This window comes from Gouania willdenowi, chromosome 22 (genome assembly GCF_900634775.1).
Source record: "Gouania willdenowi chromosome 22, fGouWil2.1, whole genome shotgun sequence".
Classification (NCBI taxonomy): Eukaryota; Metazoa; Chordata; class Actinopteri; order Blenniiformes; family Gobiesocidae; genus Gouania; species Gouania willdenowi.
The window spans coordinates 21,096,975-21,121,357 of NC_041065.1; the positions used below are offsets into that span (position 1 = coordinate 21,096,975).

General features: G+C 39.5%; 3 protein-coding genes and 1 non-coding gene across 4 annotated transcripts; 3 read left to right on the forward strand and 1 right to left on the reverse strand.

Annotated features, from left to right (window-relative positions):
• The first annotated feature begins 1,539 nt into the window (after positions 1-1,539).
• gjb10 (gap junction protein beta 10) lies at positions 1,540-4,125 on the forward strand. Its single transcript, XM_028437725.1, has 2 exons — positions 1,540-1,666; positions 2,764-4,125. Exon 2 carries the CDS (start codon positions 2,800-2,802, stop codon positions 3,586-3,588), a length of 789 nt encoding a protein of 262 aa, XP_028293526.1. The 5' UTR covers positions 1,540-1,666; positions 2,764-2,799; the 3' UTR covers positions 3,589-4,125.
• An 8,393-nt stretch (positions 4,126-12,518) lies between these two features.
• gjb3 (gap junction protein beta 3) lies at positions 12,519-15,175 on the forward strand. Its single transcript, XM_028438731.1, has 2 exons — positions 12,519-12,965; positions 13,513-15,175. The coding sequence occupies exon 2, from the start codon at positions 13,566-13,568 to the stop codon at positions 14,427-14,429; it is 864 nt and encodes a 287-aa protein (XP_028294532.1). The 5' UTR covers positions 12,519-12,965; positions 13,513-13,565; the 3' UTR covers positions 14,430-15,175.
• Positions 15,176-17,815: 2,640 nt separating this feature from the next.
• On the reverse strand, positions 17,816-24,278 carry hmgcl (3-hydroxy-3-methylglutaryl-CoA lyase). Its single transcript, XM_028438893.1, is given in 12 exon segments — positions 17,816-17,957; positions 18,842-18,883; positions 18,885-18,917; positions 18,919-18,969; positions 19,050-19,238; positions 19,326-19,389; positions 19,471-19,619; positions 21,464-21,534; positions 21,537-21,558; positions 22,506-22,613; positions 23,996-24,073; positions 24,152-24,278. Coding segments are annotated over 12 exon segments (996 nt in total). The 5' UTR covers positions 24,239-24,278; the 3' UTR covers positions 17,816-17,855.
• trnal-uag (transfer RNA leucine (anticodon UAG)) lies at positions 21,010-21,091 on the forward strand. Its single transcript has one exon. It is a non-coding gene; the product is annotated as a tRNA-Leu (tRNA).
• Positions 24,279-24,383: the final 105 nt, after the last annotated feature.

The window sequence follows — 24,383 nt, forward strand, 5'->3', positions numbered from 1 at the left end:
GACATTAAGGATAACATTGTTTCCTTTCGAGACGGCAGCTTTTGCTGTAGTTCGAAGCTCGGGTACTGCAGCACCAGGAGCTGGAGCCGGGCTACACACTTTCGTGAGAGACTTGAGGGAGGACCAACGTGTGCACAGGCCCGTAGGCACCGAGGGCAGTGGGACCGAGACGACAGTGAGGTGTGCTGAGGTCAACGCACCGGCCTTGTGGCAAGGGCCGTGCAGCGGGGCACCGGAGCGAACGAGCCGCTGGGGACCAACGTGTGCCGGAGCAACAGCGTTGGAAGGAGCCTTCAAGGGCCGAGGCTCAGAGGTTCACTACCTTTCGGCAGCGAAGGACAGCACCTACCAAGCAAAGCAAGGTATGAGCTGTATTTTACCCACTTCTCGACCAGTTGTGGTCCAAAGCAGGTGCTAGTTCTGCCAGCGTCCGGCGACTGGAATAAAGAGAATCCGCCTGTGGACAGTTAAGCCGGCAAAGAAAAATGCGAGATAGCTGAGAGGAGAAGAGGTGTTTGAATGGTGCGCGCCTGTCCGCGTCCTCCTTTTATTTGAGGTGGGTCTCCCCCTAGCGGACGGACCCACTTCACTGGCCAAGCAGGATTGGCAGATTGAAATAAATGCTTCTGAGGAATGCAGACAAAGGTTGCATCCTATAGTGAGAAATCTCACAAATTATTGTGATACAGAACCAGTGATTCTGCACTTCTACTTCCGTTTTCAGACTTTTTGAATGCTTTTGTTCTCCCAGTGTTCATGCATTTCCTCCACACAGAAATACAGATAATGGCACACACACACACATACACATATACACACACACACACACACACACACACACACACACACACACACACACACACACACACACACACACACACACACACACACACACACACACACACACACACACACACACACACACACACACACACACACACACACACATTAACTCTAACTGCAAAGAAGCTCCACTGAATTTAATGCATGGTGGTTTTTGCCATGTCAAAAGAAACCTATGCAAACAATGAGAGAACACTCAAACTACACATTTGATTACCGGTACTTAAAAGCAGATTTTGTTTTGTTTTTTAAAAAACTATTATTATTATACTATATTATCATTTGTATATATCAATATATATTCTGTCCTATTATGAATAATATCCAACTGTCTTGTTAAATCACTTTGAAATGAAGCCTTTTCATAATGAACCTCGATAATGATGTGCTCAATGATCATATCGATTAATAGAAAGTTGTGAAAACTGCATGACGATACGGGATTTAGTTTTCTTTTTAGGTACTGATCCATTGTATTACATGCATTTTCATTTGTAGATATTTAATAATGCGTTTATATAAAGCTATAACTTAATTTTCTCATTTATAAAACGTTAGCTGTTAAAAGTGTGGGTTTGGTCTACAAACACCCAGAGGAAAGCCAGAGCCATCATAGCTGCGACAAGGCTTCAGTGGAGGTGACAGAGGCTCCTTGTGGAGAAGTGAAGCTGCCACACCTGAGCAGGTTTGGTGTGGAGAGCACGTGCACGCGCATAGCTCCACCCCCTCCGCTGCGCTCGTGCCGCGGATTCGCGTTGAAGAGACTCATCCCAGCACCGAGCGGCTGCTCCGACTCCATTCCGAGACAACAGCGGAGAAAACAGTAAGTGTTTATTCCACATTACACACACACACACACACACATATATATATATATATATATACATCACTGTAAATACACAGGCATATTGAGCGGGAGAGGGGAAACACTGGCTGGTTTGGACACGCGTCATCACGCACGGGGTTAAACAAAGTTGGATGTTCGTAAAGTGACAACTTTCTTAACATGTTCTTTAATGATCTGTTATTTACTGCTTAAACACATAGTTATTCATTTTAATCCGTTTTGGTTAATTAAATCCGCTTAAAAACGGCAAAAAACACGAGATCGTTTGTTTGACTCCCACCTCTTATTGTGTGTGTTGGTATGTAAAAGCTTTGGGTGAGTGTCTTCCTCTAGGTGTGTCAAACTCAAGGCTCGGTGGCCAAAGGTGGCCCTTCGGAGCGTCCAACTCGGCCCACAAGAGAAAAAAAAACTGTTGTGTAAATGAAAGTCAACAATATTTAAAAACTTATTTTGTAGTGTGGAATGTTAGAAAAGGCTTCATCCAAGTGATGTTACTCAAACAGAGAACAATAGTTCTAATAGTAATTATTAACCAATTGGTTATATACATTTTAACCTTCAACATAATTACTACACTATTCTATAATTTAATAAAATAAATAAATAATAATGATTGGCGATAAAATAAAATTAAAAATCGGAGAATCCAGAAATTTGAATCCAATATCCGATATTCGTTTTCAGGCTAATGTCGGACCGATATTGGTTTGAGACGCCCCATGTAAACAGTTGAAAAAACGCTAAATTCTTTAAATAATCCTTCAATTTTCCGACATATCTCCCTGAATTAAAAATAAATTGGAGAAATTTCAAGTGAAGAACCTGTTGGGACTCATATATATCACTTATTGCTTGGGTATTGTTGGTTTCTTACATATTTTGTATGTAGAAGTGCAAACTAGCGCACAATTATGTTGAATTACTAATTTTCCTGAATAAAATCTGTGGACTACTTGAGATCAAACTGCTCCGCATTTGGCCCCTGAACTAAGATGAGTTTGACACCCCTGCTATAGGTAAGAGTTCAAGTCACTTCATGCTTCCATTTCTTTTCTTTCTTTCATCATTTTCAGACTAAAACAGTCAGTGGACGAGAAGCCGAGCTCATCATGAACTGGTCTTTCCTACAGGGCCTCCTCAGTGGGGTCAACAAGTACTCCACAGCCTTTGGCCGCGTGTGGCTCTCCATCGTCTTCCTCTTCAGGGTGATGGTGTTCGTGGTGGCTGCAGAGAAGGTGTGGGGCGACGAGCAGAAGGACTTCAAGTGCAACACGGCACAGCCCGGTTGTCACAACGTCTGCTACGACCACTTCTTCCCCGTCTCCCACGTACGTCTGTGGGCCCTGCAGCTCATCTTCGTCACCTGCCCCTCTCTACTGGTTGTCATGCACGTGGCCTACAGGGACGACCGCGAGCGAAAGCACCGGCTTAAGTACGGCGAGAACTGCCGCACTCTCTACAAGGACACGGGCAAGAAGCGCGGTGGCCTGTGGTGGACTTACGTCCTCACCCTGGTGTTCAAAATTGGCGTGGACGCCACCTTCGTCTACCTTCTCTACCACATCTACGAGGGCTACGACTTCCCCTCGCTCATCAAGTGCGAGCAGAAGCCCTGTCCCAACAAGGTGGACTGCTTCATCGCCCGGCCCACTGAGAAGCGGATCTTCACCATCTTCATGGTGGTCACCAGCCTGATCTGCATCGTTCTTTCGCTTTTTGAGATCCTCTACCTGATCGGCAAACGCTGCAAAGAAATGTTCAAAGGAGTCAAACACTCCCGCCACATTGAGACCAACGCTATTTCCAGTGGGAGAAACCTGATAGACCCCAATGCGCTCAAGATGGACAAAAAGACACCTAAAACACCCGCACCTTCATATAGTGTGGCGATATCCTGAGAAAACAGTAGAGGAAGGACTTTGTAGGAAATCTCAGGAAGCTTTCTGTAAAGACTAATGAGCATCAGCCATGAGACTGACCTACATACAGGCGACAAAAGTTTGTCAGCGTTCTGGTTCGTGCAGACCACTCAAAGCTGGAGATCTTTGTATTTGTCCCTGAAATGAGTTAAAGAAAAAAGTGAGATTTGGCCCTGAGAGGAATTGTATGAGTCACTCTGTGGTTTGGGAGAGTCAGCTCCGATTTTTTTTTTTTTCTTTTTTTTTTTTTTCTTTTTTTTTTTTTTTCTCCGTCTCTGTTTTTCCCCTCTGCTCGTGCCCGAACTCTTGTTTGTTCACGCCTGAACTCGAGTCCTTTTCCACAGCACAAGTTGGAGTTTCTGTGAACTTACATATACAGTATCATAATTTATCAGAACCGGCTGTGCTGTATATTACTGTCTGTGTAAAATGTTGTACAGCCAATGCAGTTTTGTAAATGTTTCACTGCTGATTATGTGATGATGTTTTTCATTAAAGATGAATATTTTTAAGTTATTCAATTTTTTTTTTTCATTCACAGGAGGTTCATGCAGGATTTTAAAATAATGTGGGGTTCTTTTTCCACACAGAATCCAATCTTTTAATTTTCTCCAACTTTTTCCATGTGTTCCTAAATGCCTCCACTTCCCATTGGCCACACAGATCGCTCTGTTGCTAAGAGCAGTGCCCACATTGTTTTGTTTGATTTGTACTTGGAGGAGAGCAGAGGAGGAGTCTTCCACTCTTGTTTGATTCAACCTCCCTGACGATGTTGATCCACCCAGGGCAGGAATTCAGCCGGCTCATACTCTGAGTGGAGGATTCCAGTGTTTTGGATGGCAGGAGGTGAGAGTGTAGCTCTATGTTCTCTTCCTCTACTGCTTCATCCCTCCTGGCTCTAAAGTCATTATGTTTCTCTTTTGGCATCAACACAGTAGGAAGTTCTGGAATTCCAGAAACAAATCAACAATCAATCAAAAGATAAAGACATGAAATGCAGACGTGGTGTTCCAGGAAAGGGAGGAGTTTAGCAGATTAGAGCAACTTTACATTGAACTCTGAATGAGCAAACACTGTTGACAAATTCTATAACAGGTTTACCTTGAAATGAGGGAACGCTGTTTAGCTTTGTAGTTAATGTGTCAGATAGTTATCCGAGCACCCTTGGAAAACTGGTATACTGTAGTACAAAAACTGTGTGTTGTATTTATGTGTGTGTGTGTGTAGTTTCTAGCAAGACTATAAAAACGCTCCCAGGAGTTCTTGGGAGGATCTATTGGCCTCTCCCACTCGGACCCCTGAGAGGATTTACTTTACACTGACTTAGACATCTTCAGATCAAAACTAAACACACATTTATTTAGGATGGCTCGTGTGCAACAGTGTGACAATATATTTTTTTTCATTTTATTTGATTTTTATGCTTCTGTTTTCATTAATGTATTTAGTTTTTCTGCTGTATGCTTTTATTGTTGCCTTTTACCATTTGTATAGTACAGAAGCCGATTAGGGCTAACTTTGATGAAGAAAATCATTTTGGCAAATCAAGAATAACGTTGAAATTTCGAGGATAAAGTTGAAATATAGAGTCGAGATTCAAGTCCAAAATGACGAGATTATTTAGAAAATGAACTCAAAACACAATATTGCAATAAAAGTCAAAGGTTTGCTAATTAAGTCAACTCTACACAAACTGATTACGGCCAATCCACCATACAACAGTCTCCATCAACACTGGCCCTAATCTGTTTCCATACAGCTCCTCAAAAGCCACAGACGAGACTGAATGCTCCACCTCTTCCAAATTTGACATATGTCTATAAATTCCTTAAAGCAATTACAACGGTGTGTTTATGAGCTAAAAGAGAAATGATCTCATTGTTATAGCACAGAGACTACTTTAGTAAAAGTAACCAATGATCTCCTCTTAGCCTCAGACAGAGGGTTGGTCTCAGTTCTAGTGCTCTTAGATCTCAGTGCAGCCTTTGATACAGTGGATCATCATTAGTTGCTGTGGAGATTGGAAAGCATTTTTGGTAACCAGTACAAGACAAAACCTTGTCTATAGTGGTAGCATTTCCGAGCATGGAGGATGCCGCAAGACGTTTAATGCTAACCCAACCACTAGGAACGAGTGTATCATGTTTTTCCTGCAGTCTGTGCCTTCTCCCCGCCCTCCGAGGGCTCTCTTTTCTGTTTCAAGTGTCTTGACGCTGGAGCTGGCGGTTCCTGATTGATGGCTTGCGGCTCAACTCGTCTGGAACACTGGGATGGACTGTCCTTCTATCCTATTCTGTTTGCCCTTCTGTTCACTAACCCCAACCAGTCGAAGCAGATGGCTGCCACCTCTGAACCTGGTTCCGCTGGAGATTTCTTCTGATGAAAAAGGAGTTTTTTCTTCCCACTGTCGCTAAATGCTTGTTCATGTGGATCTTGTTGGTTTCTTTCTTAATATGGACTCTATTTTTTGTAAAGCGCTTTGAGATGACTTTGTTGTAATTTGCGTTATATAAATAAAGTAAAGTTAAAGTTGAAATTATTAAACCCACTTTCAAAGTATAGTTTAACGCATTCATCGATACACAGCATTTTGTAGACGGCCACTATCTGCTGTTTGTTGTTGTCACTTAGTGGATTGGCTTTCATCAGTTTCCATAGATTTACTTTATTAGCAAATCGTCGATTTTTGTCGCGATATCATATTTTGTGTTCATTTTTTAAATTTCGACTTTAATTTTGGTTTTTCAACTTTATTCTCGAAATTTCAGCTTTTATGTCGACATTTCCACTTTATTCCCGACATTTCCACTTTATTCTTGATTTGCTCTAATTCGCTTCCGTAGTAAAACACTTTGGTCAGCTGTGGGCTGTGTAAAAGCGGTATAGATATATAAATAAAAAATTCATTACATTACTGATTTTTCTTGCAGCTCGGCATGATTCAATACTTCTGAGTTTAAAGCCTGTACAAGCAGTCCTCCTAACACTTTATCCTGTTACGTTATGTGATCTTCACAATCATGCAACTTAGAGGGATTACATTGCTCTTTGCTTTTCCTAATGAACTGATGTGTAATACGGGCGAGCAGCACAGATGAACCTATATATGATTTATTTACTTTTAAGCAAAAGTGGTCAAAAGATGAATGATTGAATAGTTTGAGGCTCTGCTCAGGTGGAGATGCTTACGATAACTTAAGATGTCCGTGGCTGTCCTTATTTGACTTACAGGTGCATTTAAATTTCTCCGCATCCTCCAGGATGTGCACCAAGGATTGAGTGTCTCTGCTCTTGAGATCAAGCAAGTTTAGATACCTTGTTTTTTTGATCTCCAAACTTCAAATTCCTACACTTATAACACCTAAAGGCATCGTCTGAACTGGGCTCTTCATCCACGTCTGCTTTTTTCTGATACACTGTGTTTTTAAATTACTGTAGTATCCATTTCTTCACATATTCACTTGGAAACTACAACGAGGCGAACCAAAACATTTGTGGACAATGGAAGAAAACCAGCAGAGATTCTACACACGCTCAGGGAGAACATGTAAACTCCACCCAAGAGCAGGCAAGTCTACACAGGCGTGAAGGAGTGTATTCAATCTCTCCAGTGAGTGTTTGCTCATCAGATTCTTGCAGAGTGAAGGAGTTGATGATTCACAAAGAAAAGCAACCAGTGCAGATCTTTGGTTCGAGATACTACATTCACTTAAATTTGAAATATTACTGTTCCATCTTGATTTATGCTCTTCATAACAACACAGCTGTTAGTGTTTGCTGCTCTGCTGCTGTAACCCGACTGTCGTTGTGTAAACAAGCCCCAGCTCGTCTGGAGTGATCTATTCTCCCACTGCTCGGGAAGGTTTCCTTCCTTTCTCAGAGTGAGTAGAGTTCAGCAGAACTCTCGTCATGTTGGCCTGTTCTGTTGAGACTTGCAGCTGGCAGAGGTTGAGTCATCCGCTGCATTTCTTCAGGCGTGGCTCCAACAGACTGCCTGGACCAGTTCTTCATCTGCAGCATAGGAACCACTTCACCCCTCCCCCATATCCGGCTAAAAATCCATGTACCGGGTAACTAAACTGTACCCAAGTTTGATATAAAACATTGTGTTGTTTATCACACCATTAACTGTTTGTTGTCACAGTCATGGCTGTCCTCGGCAGCGAAACGTCTTGATGGGAATTTCAGCAAATAGGGAACTAAAAAGTCCTAATAATTTTGAAAAATCATTGTCAACACACATTTGGTCTGATTATTCTGTGGTCTATTAATAGTTGGACATACTTTGAGATTGTTCTTACACTGAACGTGATGATGTATGAAAGACAATATCACTCTAACCTTGTGTCATTGAGGATCTAGACACAAATGTTACCTTTAACAGAGTGATACTAAACATTTACCTGATTTTTTGTTTGTTTGTTTGTTAAAACTACTTAATGAATTTTGACAAAATTTTATATAAACCTTACACCTTGGGAGATTTGACTCGTTCATGTCAGGTTGGTTCCTCAATTACCCTATCCGGATTAGGATTGCGCATATAATTTCGATATTTTGCAAAAATGGGGGTGCCCGTGCATTTGGACTATTGTTCTATTGTATTGTTATTAATGGTATAGAAAGTTCTTACAAGCCTTTAAAGTGTAAATGATCATTGTACCATGATCAGGATCATTGATCCAAATAACTGACAATATCTGGAAAAGAGGATATTTGGAGCTTGGCGGGTGTTTGCGCTCTCCGAGTGCGCTTGTTTTTAAAGTGGAATAACTGCGGCTCAAAAATGGAAATATTTATTTTGTTTTGGAGTTAGAAGAGGGGTCACTCACAAGTACATTAACAGGGTGTCCACGGGGTCTTAAAAAGTATTAAAAGTTGATCAATCAATTGTGGGAAAATGAAGGCCCTTAAAAAGTATGAAAAAGTCTTCATCGCTATTTTATGAGGTATTACATTTTATCGGTATTCGGTTGCGTACTCGAAGCTAGATTGCTTCAGGATCGCACGCGTATGGGTGCAAAGTTACGTGACAGCGAATGTTCTGGCGCTAAAACAGATGAGAAGTAAACAAAAATGGGAGGAAGACTGCTGTTGGCCTCATCTTTCTATGGTCCACCAGCAACACGACCACCTGGTAACGTAACAGGTGAGCTAGCCAACACAGCTATGACCGCGACTTCTGCTTCATTGTTAGCTGACATAAGGGTGGCACGCCAACGCTGCGTGCAGAGGTTATCTGGTGCCGCAACACAGCTGTGAATTGAACTCAAACGAAGGCGTTTTTAATACACGGGACATGCTAAAGAGCTGATGGACACAGAGAAGCTGATGGAAAGCAAATCACACAATCTCAAGCACATGTGCTACATTTTGATCATGTTGTTAATAAGTTCTTGTTTTCTGCCAGTTGGCCTTGAATAACTGTTGTTGCTTGTTGTGACCTGAGGGGAATGTCTACAAACCTGCCTTTCGTTTCATTTATTCATTCAAGTTTTAATACTTCTCAGCTTACATCATTTCTGTTAAGTTGCAAACTACAACTGTTAAAGATGTGTTGCTAACAACAGCTTAAAGTGGTGACGAGGTCTTACATTTTTTTGAAAGGTTTTTAGAAAAGTCTTAAAAAGGTATTGAAATTCACCTCAGGATTCCTGCATATACCCTGATTAAAGATCCCAATTAGTTGGATATTTATGTTTTTGTACAATTTGAATACCCAGAGAAAGCAAGGGGAGAGCATGCAAACTCCACACACCAATTATCCAAGGTCAGCGCAGTTCTAAACACTGTTCTAAAATGCTGCCTTCAGTTCGATGAAAAGAAATGAATATAACCGCTTGAACAACCCATTCATCTCACTTATTGAATCAAGTCTCAACATTTATATTTTGCAGAAGAAGCCCTACATTAACAATGATAGGAAGTGGGGAAGAAAACGTCTCTTTTAACAGGAATCTGAAAGTGTTAAAAGTTTTACTTGTACGTAATTTGCCAAAGTGAGAACGAAAACCGACTCAGATTTAAGGTTTTTCATGTGAACTCTTCTTCGATTCACAGGCTCTCTCTGTGTGGGACCTGGCGAAGGCTCTGCTATTACTCTGCGTGTGTGTGATATTGTCGACTTGACTTGAGACTTTATGTCTTTCATCCTTTTGAATGATGCAAACGGGGTTTTATTAATGCTTTAAACAGACCTGCGTGACATGGCATGTCCTGGCACTGCCCTGTTCCTTTAAACGAGCACATCTGCGATAATCACTGTCTCTGCTGACTCAGGGTGACAGACAACAAGTTGTTTCCAGTCTCTCCAAGTCTCTCCAGGAAGCAAACGGTTTATTGATGCTCATGTGGAGAAATGTTTTTTCAAAATATGAGGATGAAATGATCCTAGGGAATTTTTAACTGTCCGACAAACACAGCATTGGTATGAAAAGGATGAAGGAAACAAAGTGAAACTATTATGTGCTTCTTGTAAATAGTTGGCAAAGGAAAGTAGTGATGAAAAAATGTCATCAAAACATGGTCTCTGAAGGTGTGCTGGGATATCTGGCACTGAGAAATAGCTGTAAATAGCAAATCCACAGCCAGTATTATTTCTTTATCTAGGCTATAGTAGCATGTCTGTTGGTTTATTAATGAGCTTCAGTAGGACCATGTACTGTAGCAGCTGCTTTTGTTTTTTGTGATTTTTCTCATAAAAAATGACCTAAATACATGTTACTGGACGTAGAGATATTAGACTGCAATATGTAATTTTATTCTCTCTATATATATTTTTCAACATTCATCTTGGTTATTTATTAATATTCTTAAGTTGCTCATTATTCCTGCTTTCCTGTAATAATTTTGATCAGTGGTTTACAAAGCTTTTCATATTAATAACCAAAAACACACTTAAGGCAACTCAATGTGCTTTTCAACAGCTTAAGATCTATAAGAACATTAAAGTCGGCAGCAAAAAACATTTATAATCATCAAAAAAAAACTTTACATCAACAACAACATGACCAAAAATCTCCCTCTCAAGCAGCAGTCCTCTTTTCCTTGTTACCAAAGACAATCACCTCCATCTTGTCATGATTTAGTTGAAGAAAGTTAAAGGCAAGGCAAGGCAAGGCAAATTTATTTATATAGCGGATTTCATACTCAAGGCAACTCAATGTGCTTTACATGATAAAACATTCAATTGTTTAAAATCAATAAGAACATTTAAAATCATCAGTAAAATCATCAGTAAAATCAACAACATGACAAAAAATATCTCTCTCAATCATATGCAGTAGAGAAAAAAAGTGCCTTTAACTTTGATTTAAAAATGTTCACATTGGATGCTGACTTCAGCTCCGCTGGCAGTTTGTTCCACTTCTTTGCAGCATAACAACTAAAAGCAGCATCACCATGTTTACTGTGAACTCTGGGCTCCACTATCTGATCTGTGTCCATAGATCTGAGAGACCTGCTGGGTTCATACCTGACTAACATGTCACTGATGTATTCTGGACCAAACCCATTCACAGATTTATACACCAGCAGCAGAACTTTAAAGTCTATTCTGAGGCTGACTGGGAGCCAGTGTAAAGACTTTAAAACTTTACTTTTATTAAAGGGAATTCCCTGGGTGTAAATTTGAGTCCACAAACGTCGGATTAAGAACAAAACCAGCCATACACTTACTTTCCATTATCTGTGAAGTAGTACTAACACATAGTCTTTCAATTGTCTAACCTTTGACTCCGGGAAGAACAAGTTATTGAAATATGAGGAAAGAAGAAAAGATCTAACAATGCTGATGATGTCTTAGGTGTGGGGAATTTGCAAACAGTGACCTTGTAAAAAAGAGTTGATAAAAAGCCATCTTTACTTCCGTCTGTTTTGGGATTTTTGACAGATTTTTAAAAATCATTTTTTAATGCTTTACTGCACATTTGCACTTGTTTTTAGGGACTAACTATTGTCTTACCTACATTTTTAAAACATTTTTGTTATTTTTATTAGTGTAACTTGACCTCTGACTTTGGATGTTTGTCAGATTTTTGTCATTTTTGATGCCTTACTGCAGTCTCACCTCCATTTTAAGTTATTCATCATAATTGCACAAATATTCCCCCCAAAAATATGTTACAAACAATTTTTCCACAATTTTTTTTTCTGCCTAACAGTAGTTTTACTGCCAATTTGGGTGTTTGTCTGAGTTTGTAATTGTTTTAAGCCTTACTGCAGCCTTGCCTTCCTTTTAGGTTGTTTATCATATTTTCACTTGTATTTAGGGACTAACTTTAGGCTTTCTAATATAAAAAATATTATCTTTTTCTTTTTTTCCCCCAAATTTTTGCTACTTTTATTCTTTACTGCTGCCAAACCTCTGTTTTACGGTGTTTATCATAATTGCATTATAGATTTATGTAATTATTATTGTATTACTTAATAAACAAATAAATTTCAACTTTTTTGCCATGTCTATGCCTTACTCCAGCCTTACTTCCTTGTTATGGTGTTTAATTGTTTATTGCACCTAATTAACCAAAATCGACTTAAAACAAAGGAAACCAAGGCAGATTGGTTTGGTCTTCCACTTATCACCCGACCCACAGTTTGGGAAACACTGACATGAACAAATATCAGGCTGAATATTGTTCATAACCCAGTGATGATGAATAGGAAATCAGGTACGTTTTGTTTTTTCCGCTAACACCATTACAAACATATCATAAAAGGTAAAGCGACCTCACAAAGTCCCATACCATGTGTCATTGTTATTGAATGCAGCCTGAAAAGAAGGGCAACGCACACCAACACAAAAATGCCTCCACCTCAGGGTTGTGTCTGCTGTTACGCATGCACCGTAACAAGTTCAGACAATTGGGGAATTTTTTATTTATTTTTTTTTCCTGGAGAAGTGGAAACAATGAGACTGAAAGAGGCAAACGCACACTTTTACTGATCCTTCCTCTGCTCTCATCGTGTCTGGGCAGATTTGAAGCACTGTGTGGCGGTGACAAGGACTCAAACAAGCCATTCACACGAAATAAAGAGTCAATGGTGTAGTTTCCTGAGAGGATCAACCGATCTAGAAATGCAAGTGTTGTGAAAAAAGTGTGCGGCGTGTAAGTGTGTGACAATGAAGTGGAGAGAGAGAAAAGCACGAAAGGGGGAGGGATCTAGACGAGCCACATCTGGGGGAGCTTCAGTCTCACCACACCCACAGTGCGTTCCTCAGTGCGTCCTACCTGGACAAGTCTCGCCAAATCCGCGCGTTACCGTCTCCAAACCGTCTGAGCGCAACAGAAAAACCGCAGCAGGATTAACACACACGAGCTTCCCTGTTGAATAATGATGGAATAAAAACTTTCCTGGTAAGTTTTTAAACTGATCTTAAATGAGCTTTTAGCTCAGCTTGTGTGGCGCTTCTGTGTGTGTGTGTGTGTGTGTGTGTGTTTTTTTAGGAGTTTCCTTTTTGTCTCTGAAACATAACTCTCTCTCTCTCACTTGTGTTGTGGACTGTTGTGTTGTTCTGATACTAACAGAGAGTTAAACGTGACTCAAAATGTGTCCAAATGACTTGCGCAGCGCGTGTGTAAAAGGTAGATTTTGACCAGGTAACAACAGAAGTCTGACTCTGTGATCAGATCTTAAATAGAGAAGTGGATGTAATTCCTTAATCTTCTTGTTTATTTTATAAAGGCATTATATTTATTCCATGCATCACTTATCTACATACTTATTTGGGTGTGTTGAAAACGTTGGTCCAACTTGTTTCCTGTGTGGGAAGTTTGGCTTAAGGCCTAGATTAGACTGTGTTATTGTGAGTAGGTTTGTGATGGCAACTAGAAAATGTTGTACTATCAAAGTCAATTATGAAAATGAATGGAGCTTCACCCATTTTCATCCTTTCATATTCAGGTCTGAAGAGGAACAACAACCAGCAAGAGAAGTCCAAATAAAGAGCCACAAATATGGACTGGAAGACCTTCCAAGCCCTCCTCAGTGGGGTAAACAAGTACTCCACTGCCTTTGGGCGGATATGGCTCTCTGTGGTGTTCGTGTTCAGGGTGATGGTGTACGTGGTGGCAGCGGAGCGAGTTTGGGGCGACGAGCAGAAAGACTTTGATTGCAACACTAAGCAGCCAGGGTGCGCCAACGTCTGCTACGACTTCTTCTTCCCCATCTCCCACATCCGCCTGTGGGCGCTGCAGCTCATCTTCGTCACATGCCCATCCTTCATGGTGGTCATGCACGTGGCGTACCGCGATGACCGCGAGCGGAAATATAGGGCCAAGCACGGCGATACCAGCAAGCTGTACAGCAACACGGGGAAGAAACATGGCGGCCTGTGGTGGACCTATCTGATCAGCCTGTTCGTCAAAACGGGCATCGAGGTCGCCTTCCTCTACATTCTCCACCGAATCTACGACAGCTTTTACCTGCCGAGGCTGGTCAAATGCGAGGTGTCGCCGTGCCCTAACCAGGTGGACTGCTACATCGGCCACCCAACGGAGAAGAAGGTCTTCACCTACTTCATGGTGGGAGCATCTGCCCTCTGCATTATCCTCAACATCTGTGAGATCATCTATCTGATATCTAAGCGAGTCGTACGTTGCGCGAACAAGATTAAACGGCGCAGCGCCCACATACCTGTCCCGCAAGACGACTACAATGATGACCTTTTCCCCTTAAGGCGCCATCCCGTGAGTAAACAGAACCTGAAGGACCAACCTCCGTCCTTCAGGACCGCCTCGAAGGCCCCTTACAGACCGTCTGCGCTCAAGCTTGAGGAGAAGGTTCGAGCCTCGGCTCCGAATCTTTCCAGCTTTTCGTGATCGTAGATTTTCATCTCTGCCGTTCTTCGGCTTGACCGACATTAAAGAACGGACTGAACTATGAGCCAAACTATTTCTGTGTCAAAGGCTGGAGGTTGAGTCATCAGTACTGGATTCATGCTGTGGGCCCCTGAGTGCACACTTGGACTCCTCAAGAGTGTGTGAACTGTAGTTTCCAAGTCAACACGCACAATATTTACACAGCATGCAAAGAAAAGGTGATTTGATATTAGTACATAGTCTTTCTTTGTGCTCAGACTGTAACAGTGGAGGGGAGAAGTGAATAGGACACACCTGACGGAGGTATTCACCCTCTGTGCAGTGTCTACCGTGTGAGCGCTTCATGTGCATCTCTATTTAAATACTACTTGACCATGTGACGATAAAGGTGTTCTCAGCACATTTGTCTTCATACTGTACATTCCTGTATAGAAACCACCAGCCGACGTAAAGCTTGTTCTCAGGTTCTCACTGCACAGCTGCACGTGGTGCATGGACTGCCTGTGTTTAGACACGCTTGTAGAACAACGTTGCCTGGTCTGAGACCACTGTTGACTTTTAAAAAGGGCCAAAGGAATGCTGCTGCTGTGTTGGTCAGACGTGAACTCTTAGGATGGCTCATCCAACCAGTTCCTTTAGTTTTTTAGTTTCTCGTCATGCACTGAGAACGTGGAAATGCATACGCTGCACTTGTTAATATTTCATTTTTTAAAAATGTAAATATAATAAATATATAAACTATGTGCTTTGGTTTGACGTTCAGCCCTTTTACGGGCCCTTTTGTGTCTTTTAGGAATATCTAATGAGGTTTTTTGACAGTCTCTGGGAAACAAAGTCACATTTTTTGTCTTTGTGTCGCAATAGACAGGGATCATTTTAAGGGCGTACCCTGCCCTCATGCCTGACTCTAAGCTCTGGTAACTGGTCAGAAAAGTGATTCTAGGAATCAAAAATAAAATGAAGAGCATCAAAGACAAAGTCTGGTCATGGAGATCCCCCATCCAGCCTGTTCTAGAAGCTCATTAGGCTTTTTGTAGAGCTGCATCATTAGACTCAGGTGTGTTGGAGCCAGTGTTTATTTTGACTGCAAATTTTAAATTAGATGTAGTCATCATCTTTTCACTAAAATACAATGTAATTATGGTCAAAATGTAGTCATCAGGACTATAGTCTAGTTTTAGTCCACTAAATGACATTAAGATTTTAGGTGACTAAATCTGTTACACATAAAGTCGACTAAAATATACACGATAAGAGTTTATTCTTTTGTTTTTTTAAAGATGAGAATTTATCAACCTGATATTGGATGGTGTTAATGTTTGTAAATGCAGACAGATTTGATGTAATCGACGCGTAAAACCATGTGATCTCATGAGTTCTGATTGTATTTTTCATCCCATGTAAGGAACTGACATAGTTTTGTTTTTATTAGTCTGCGAAAATATTTTGATACAGTTTTTCTTTATGTGGGTTTAAAAAAATAAATAAAAAATTGACTTGTAGTCGACAAAATTAACACTTCAATTCCACAAAATCTCTGTGGCTGAGTGAAAGATTGTCTTTGACCTGAAATTTGTAATTTCACAACAATATGTGATAAACATAGCCATAAATTTAATAGCGTAATGTGAAATTTACCCACTCATCACTCCACCACAGTGTTTTGGATACACAGGTACAATATTATAAAGGCTGCACATCATGTCCTACATATACTTTCTAAAAACTGGCTTCATTCAGATACTTAAAGGACTTTTTTTATTTTCTGGGACTCCATTTGTAAAGTAATCATTTTTTTTAACTTTTAAACTCATTGTGTCAGTTTTTTCCGTTGCTGCTGATTCAGAGTTAAATTTCCTGTTCTAACTCGTTAGAGGCACAAACTGATGAAAACTGCTTGGTTTTAGTTCAGCCTGAATCACCATGACGTGCTGGCATTTCCTCTGACTGGGACACAGAATATGTGGAGGAATCTCAGTCTGCCTGTCTGACTCGTCCTTCAGGTTTAGAACAGGCGCAGCATAAGATCACGTTTTGTTGTTGCATGTCATTTCTCTTCGACTACAGAAAACAAATACGTAAAGCAGGAGGTGGTTTCGTCACACAGAAGTGTGGATGAGGGGCAACGAATAAGGAACATTCAGACAATGCTCAAGTGAACTGCTCAGAGTCAGAGGTTCAGACTTCACGTCATATTTTCATCTATATATCTTGATTTTGGGTTTATTTCATCAGGGGGAGGCCTACATTTGTGCAGGTCTCCATTGCCAATACCTACAGACCCTTTCCAAAAAATTAGAATATCATGGGAAAATTGTTTAATTTCCATAATTCCATTAAAAAAGTTAAACTTTCATAGATTATAGATTCAGGGCCCACAATTTAAATGATTTCAAGTATTTATTTTTACATAATTTGGGCTTCCAGCTCATAAAACCCACAAAACTGTGAAGAAATCATCATTTACTTCTCAGTTTTTGCAGATAAAAAAGAGGAGAAGAAGGACTGGACTGTTTGCCAGTGGTTCAAGGTCCTCTTTTCTGATGAAAGTGTGCCTTTCATTCGGGGAATCAAGGTCCAAGAGTTTGGAGGGAAGACGGGTGAGGATCAGAACAGAACATTGCACCCCAAATTAACTTTCCCATGATATTTTAATTTTTGGAAAAGGTCTGTATTCTTAGACTTAAATATTGAATTTTAAAACTGTTGGCAGAAACTCCCATTGCTACAGAAACGTTATTTATACAGGGAGAACATGTAAACTTGACTTGGCACTAGTTACAAAAACCCCCCCAATTTTTTTATATTTAAAATTAATTTAGCTTTATATATATTGGAATAAAAATGTATATATTTCAAAACCTAATAAATGTAATCTTATTACTACCATTCACTAAAATGTAATTAAATGAATAAAATTCACGCCTAATGGATGTCACCAAAGCAAACACACAACTGTTCAAAAAATGTTTTTTTATTCACAATGAACTTTACAAAGTGAACTAAATTTTTAAAATCCTACATACAAGATATTATTTTTCTCCAAAAAACCTTTCCCTGGGTAACTTTGAAAAATAAAACCTGGCCCGTTGCATTGGCAATGATCCTCACACGCACAGGGAGCTGCACGTTTATTCATGCCTTGACATCTTAACTGTATGTATTACTTTCACCCACGGCATGTAAACCAATGTAAGACAATCATTAAAAATGGGAGAAGTGATTAGACAGACGAATCATAAGGCACCGCTCCAGCTCTGCGATCACGCAGTTGACAAACCGAACCAAAGCTTCATCAACAGATTAACGCCAGTGACAGAGCACGAGTCAAAAGGTGATTAAACACACAGAACTGATGGTTTAATGGACGATGGCTCTGGGTTTCATGAGTCTTACAGTCTTTAGAGGACACACAGGATGACCCGTCTACAGTTTGCAGGTGGCCTGAGCCACTTTGGAGCTGGTCTTCCTGTTCAGGGTTCGACAGATAAAAGCGCCGGCCGTCCATCAGTTTGGGAGGTCCACTCCCTGAGGAGATGAGATGGGAGGTCAAAGGTCAAAGCAGGCACGTTTGAATTGAACATAAAGAGGGCTTTCTACAATGCCTGCATAGTTACCAAGATGTATCAGGTTAACAAGTTTACATGACATAAAATGAGTAATAATATTAGCTTCTGGTATTTTGCGGTTTATTATTTAATTTAAAAAAAAATATCAGTTGAGGCAAAAAGGTACACAAATAAAACAAGAACTGGTTTACTATGAGACGAGCTCACATTTTTCAATTAAAAAATTAAAAGACACGTCATGCTAAATTCCCTACATGTATCAGATTACATTAAAAATAATATGCAAAGCATTTTCATACGTATTAGAAAGTATTTTCTTTGTATTTCATCTTTTTATTTAAATTTATAAAATACAAATTAACTATTACAATTTCAATTGGCACCTCACTTCTACAATTTCTATGTTTTCAAAGAAAAATACATAGAACACCTATTGAAAAAAAAAAAAAACTTTTAATCATTTACACTGCTAACTTATTTGGCCCTGTAGCAAAAGGCTCACGACCCGCTTCACCAACCAAACTGCTGCATTCTGGGAAATTAGATTGTGTTGCCTTCTTACTGTATGTCACAACATAATGTATTTTAACTATGTTGTTCTACTTTAAATAATCTAAATTAGATGACGTGTTTAACAACAAAAACAAAGAACTTTTAGTAGAAGTTAACAGACGTTTTCATCCAGAAGGCTTGGTGCATGGAATGTAAGTATAAATAAAGGTAGGAACGTATACTGTAAAGGGTTTTCTTTTCAATATGAAATAATCAAATTGTCAATAGGCTACATGTATTTGTAAATCTTATTCTGACATGTTTTCACTAAAACTCAGTGACTTTTCTTACTGTTTTAATCCCAAGTCCGTGCAGCATGTAGATCACATCTTCCTGTGGCAACATTCCCAGAAGCCCCGTTAGCGTTACGGACAACCACCCAGCCCCGCTACCGACGAGTCGACTACGCTCACGCCCATCTAAAAGAAAAAAAAAAAAAACAAAAACCGTTAAATTCATGACAGAATCACATAGAAACAACAAGCACACACTATCTGACCTGTAAAGCTACGAGGATGTTCGCTAGCGCCTGCCCATACGTGTCATGGCAGTGCACGGCTAAGGCACTGACCGGCACCTCCCTGCTAACGGCTAGTAGCATCTCACTCATACTGCCAGGAGTCCCAACACCTATAGTGTCTCCCAGTGAGATCTCATAGCACCCCATGGAGTACAGACGCTTGGCCACTGCAGGATGAACACAAAGAGGATCCACTACACAAACACTCTTTCACAAACTATAATAAAATACATCAAATGAAAAAGAATCACTCACATGTGCTACTTTTTCCGGGGCCACTTTGCCTTCATAAGGGCAGCCGACAACACACGACACGTAACTGTGGGGGACGAGAACACACGAGCTCAGCAAGCTGTGATTTAATGTTTGCTGACAGTGAGGAAGGAACCAGGAGCCTCACCCTCGGACGGGCACACCAGCCTCTTTGGCTGCTATCATAACCTCATCAAAACGCTGTAAACTCTCGTCCACAGAGCAGTTTATGTTCTTCTTACTGAACAGCTCTGACGCAGCTCCAAATATGGCCACCTCCGAAGCTCCTGCCTTCACCTGCAGGGACCAGGGACAACGTGATGGCTTTAAACATCACCTAGAGCTATAGGAGGAGGATAGGAAACATGGACTAACTGGTACATTATAAACTTAGGCTTGTTGGCTGAGACAGGGTTCCTACAGCTTTAGCCACATTCAATTCAAGACTTTTTATTGCCATTTAAAATTAAATTTAAGACCAACTTCACAGTAAATATAATTGAGGGGAAAAAACATCACCAATTACATAGGGTTAGGGAATTTTTTCCCAGGGTCTAGTGCAGACGTGCAACTGGCGGCCCCCAAAGTAAACACACAAAAAGACAATAAAATACACACAAAAAAACTGACTAAAATAATCAAAATCACTCCAAAAAAAAACCAAGACGACTAAAAAATAAAATAAAAAAACACAAAAAATAAAAACCATTAAGAAAAATCTTTGATGGACAGGCAATTAGTTAAATTTACATTTTCTCATGTTATTTATACATGTTCTGAAAATCATCAAATTATCATTTATTTCCAAATGTGAGACGAATTAAAATCACAAAATCATACTTATTATGTGTTCAATGTAAGACTTTTGAAACATTGATTTAAGACATTTTAATGACAATTAAACCCTTGATTTCAGATTTATTAATTTAATGCCTTTTAAGAACTTTTAAGGATCGGCGTGAAACCTGTGAGAGCTGAAATGTTTGTTATACTCAGTGTTTATATGAAGCCCATTTAAAACTTGTGCTTTTTCCCATCGACTTTTATCAGATCAGTGTTTGTCTCAAACAAACAACTTAGGACCTCATAACAGCATTTAGATGCAAACTACTGCCCCCTATTGACCAGGAGGAGTATACTGTACAAATCTGCTTGTGGATTGTGAGCGCACTGATCTTTAGAATTACATACTTATTTGCATAAGAAGGCAGCATAGTAGTGTAAAGGTCAGAAGCTCTGTCTCACGTATCACAGTGAATCACAGGTTTGTCCCGATACAATTTTGGTCGATATATATACACAATATATGATATAATACATTAACTATTTCGTAATGTGGAATGTTAGAAAAGGCTCGATCAAGTGATATTACTCAAACAGTCAACAACAGTAGGTTTAAGAAAAACTGACAAATTAATATTAACCAATAGGTTGCATAAATTTAAACCTTAAATGTTAGAATATTTCACAATTTAAAAAAGCAATACAAAAAATATATTAGAAGACCCCGAAAATAACCCAAATAAATCTAATAAAAACTGAAAAAATTGTATTTTTAAAGTGTGAAATAACCTTTGCATAATGGAGGTATTGAACGCAACAACGTCCCACTGTAGAGATAACCAAGTACTCTTTTTTTATTGTGAAATTGTTTGCGAAAAATTTTTTTTTAACCAGCAAATTGTATGTCAGGATGGCCGAGCGGTCTAAGGCGCTGGTTTAGGTCGCAGTCTCCCCTGGAGGCGTGGGTTCGAATTCCACTTCTGACAATATTTACTTTTCCCTTAAAGCACTGATTTGGTTACAATTTGGTTCCTGGATATAATGAGAACATCTTCAAGCAAAGTCCACTCACATTTTCTATATTATCAGATTGTCCGATCAATTGTTTTTAATAAGACTGAGTCACTGTGACATTTTCCAACTAAATAAACAAATCTAAATACTTTTACTGAAATGTTCAAAGTTGGACTAGGATCAATCAACAGCACTACCTAATAGGGATGTAGCAATACAACTTTTCACTTTTGCAGCCTTGAGTATTGGCCGATACCGATATCGATCCGGAATGCTTTATACAGAAGACGAATATATATGAAAATAGATATGATATAATGGATGGATGGATAAATGGCACTTACAGCAGCCTGAATCCCTTCAGGTTGGGGGGTGAGGACTGGATAAGACACTCCAGGTCTCCTGCTGATGCCCTCATCACCTCCACCTGGTCTGCCATCTAAATATTGGAAGACATAATCCATGTTTACTCCACTTCCACTCATGTACTTTGCCACAAAATGAGATGAAGACAAACTAATTCCTGAATTCTCCACAATTATCACATATTTTTATTCTATACATAACATTCAGGGTTACAAAGCCTTAAAATATCTGAATCATATTGGTATATTTTTGTATATTTGTATTATTATTATTATCTATCCTACTTCATTTCTACTACTGTAATGTGTGTGTTTCTGATCCCTATTTTTAACAGTCTTTTACTTAATTATACACTTATTTATTGTTTATTCTTTCTTTTGTCTTTGTTAACGTTTTTATTCTTTTATTTGTGATTTTTTTTTCTGTGGTTGTAACAAAAGTAATTTCCCCCTGGGATTAATAAAGGAATTCTGATTCTGATTCTGATTCTTCATCCTTCGTTTTTCAAGTGGAAGCTTAGATGTTTTGTGCTGAACCTGTGTGACGTTTCACCCTCCTTACTTCTATTCCACCAAAACCAGTTGAGGCAGATGACTGACACTCAGACTTCTGGTTCTTCTGGAAGTCGAGTCACGTGAAACACAAAGTCTGCATGCGTACGTGAAACTTTGCTTGTTTCTTTTAAAAAATATATAATAACTTTCAAATTTGCGAAGTTATTCGATGACATACATACGATAGTTTAAGAAATATGGAATAATAACTCATAATAAAATCAAATTTGACAGGAAATCAGGTTGCTTCTAATAATAGACAACCTGTAACAGTAAGATCACCGCGTCACCACACTTTCTAAACAAATGTTTTTCTTTGACTGAAACAGGAAGTAGGTCACACCAAAGGTGGAAACTATTGGTCATGATTTCTCACTCTAATTATCTTACATTACAAAAGCTTTGCCTGTCAATACGGTGATTAGATTCACTGAGGTTTCTCTAAGGCGTGTCCATTGACTCTCACCTGAGGGACCCACTTTGGAGACACAAAGCTGGTGGCCTCAATGACGGGTAATCCGGTCTCTGACAACATGTCAATCAAGTTGATTTTAGCCTCCGTTGGCACAATGGTCTGAGTGTGGGGATAAGAAAAGTAAAGGTAACACTTGATTAGCATTGTTTATGTGCTTGAACATTATATAACAGAGGTTTTAACCTGTTCTTTGTCAACACAAACAGCAGCATGAATGGTATACAAATACACATTTACATACATACGACACAGCTATATATTGTTAGATAATAATTACTATTATTTGTTTTAATTGTGATGTGAAGATTTAGATTTATGTCCAGAGCTGAACCAAGCAATATATTTTTTTTCCATACATGTTATACTAGATATAGGTGTTATACATTTATTATACGTATGTACACACTGTATGTAACGAAGTGTCTATAGTTCCGGACACGGACCTCAGACAAATGTTAACACTGTGCACTGTGTTAGAATAACTGAGTGGTCTTAGGCGCTAGACTTAAGGACGATTTCTTCCGCTGAAGTAAGTTCGAATCCCACTACTGACATATTCTTTTTTCATTTGAACATATTTAACATGGCAAATTCCACCTTTAAAAATACACACACACAAAAAACAAAAAAAAAAAAAACATTTTAGGGTATTTCCTGGGTTAGGTATTTTTTTCTTAATTTTAACATATTTAACAAGACAAAAAAAAAATAAAAATAGGGGATTTAAAGGTGCATGTGCACAGGAAGTGCTGGAACTACAGTCAGGATTTTTTTTTCTATAGTCAGGACTGTATGAGGTCCACTGTCATGGTCTGAGTTCACATCGTACTGAGATTGTATGTGCGCATATATGAGCATTCGCGCACATGCTCACTACCAAAAAATGAATTTTTGCTAAAAAAAAATAAATTAAAAAAAAATAATAATTTTTGCTTATTTTTGTTTTCAAAGTGAACAGACAAGTGCTTTAATTGTTTATTGGATTGTGTTAGGGTTATAATCTCAGCACGGAGGTAAACTCGGACCGTGACAGGTGGTCAAATTAAAATACTTTTTAATTTGAAAAAAAAAAAAAAAGTTATTTCCGGTATGCCACGTCACTTTCGTCCAGCCAGGGACACATCCGCCCAGCTTGTGTCCCTTCAGGGGCTCCCGCTCTGAGGCTGCAGCTGGATACTAATGCCGGGTCCGGACCAATAGCAACAGCCTATAAGTAATGTATATAACCTTGACCTTTTTTCACAGAGTAAAAACAATATTATGCAGTTCAGATATTTTAAAAGTTGTCAATAGAAGGCCAATTTGGGAAAAAATAACACCTGGTACAAATAACTTTAACGTAATTACGTCACAAAAACGTCATGAATGTTGGGCTTACATAACCAACAACTACTTGTTGTAGGAATTAATAAATTGATGCTCTTTTGATCGACTTCTGCAGATATGTTGGAGTATATAAAGGTGCTGTCAGGCTGTCCTACCTTCTCGTTTTGGAGACCATCTCTGGGTCCTACTTCCACTATTTTCACCTTCCCCGGAAGAGCTGCTCTAACACTCGTCTGGAAAACACAAAGATGAGGTCATACCGGTTTATATTGGTGCGTTATAAATTACCAGACTTTACCAGTAACACTCACCGCCTTCAGCCTGGAGGTTACGTACTGCTGCCCCATGGCTGAGCCGAACAAGGTGCCTCTGTTGACAAACCTCATCACGGCCGCCATGTTGGTCCTGCCTCTGTTCTGACGTCACTGTCAATATAGGTACCACGTGTTCGCCACCTGCTGGTGTAATGGAGGTATTGAATGCAACAACGCAACGCCATCCACTAGGTTTTGCTCACATGCATTTTAGAATTGTCAGAAAAAC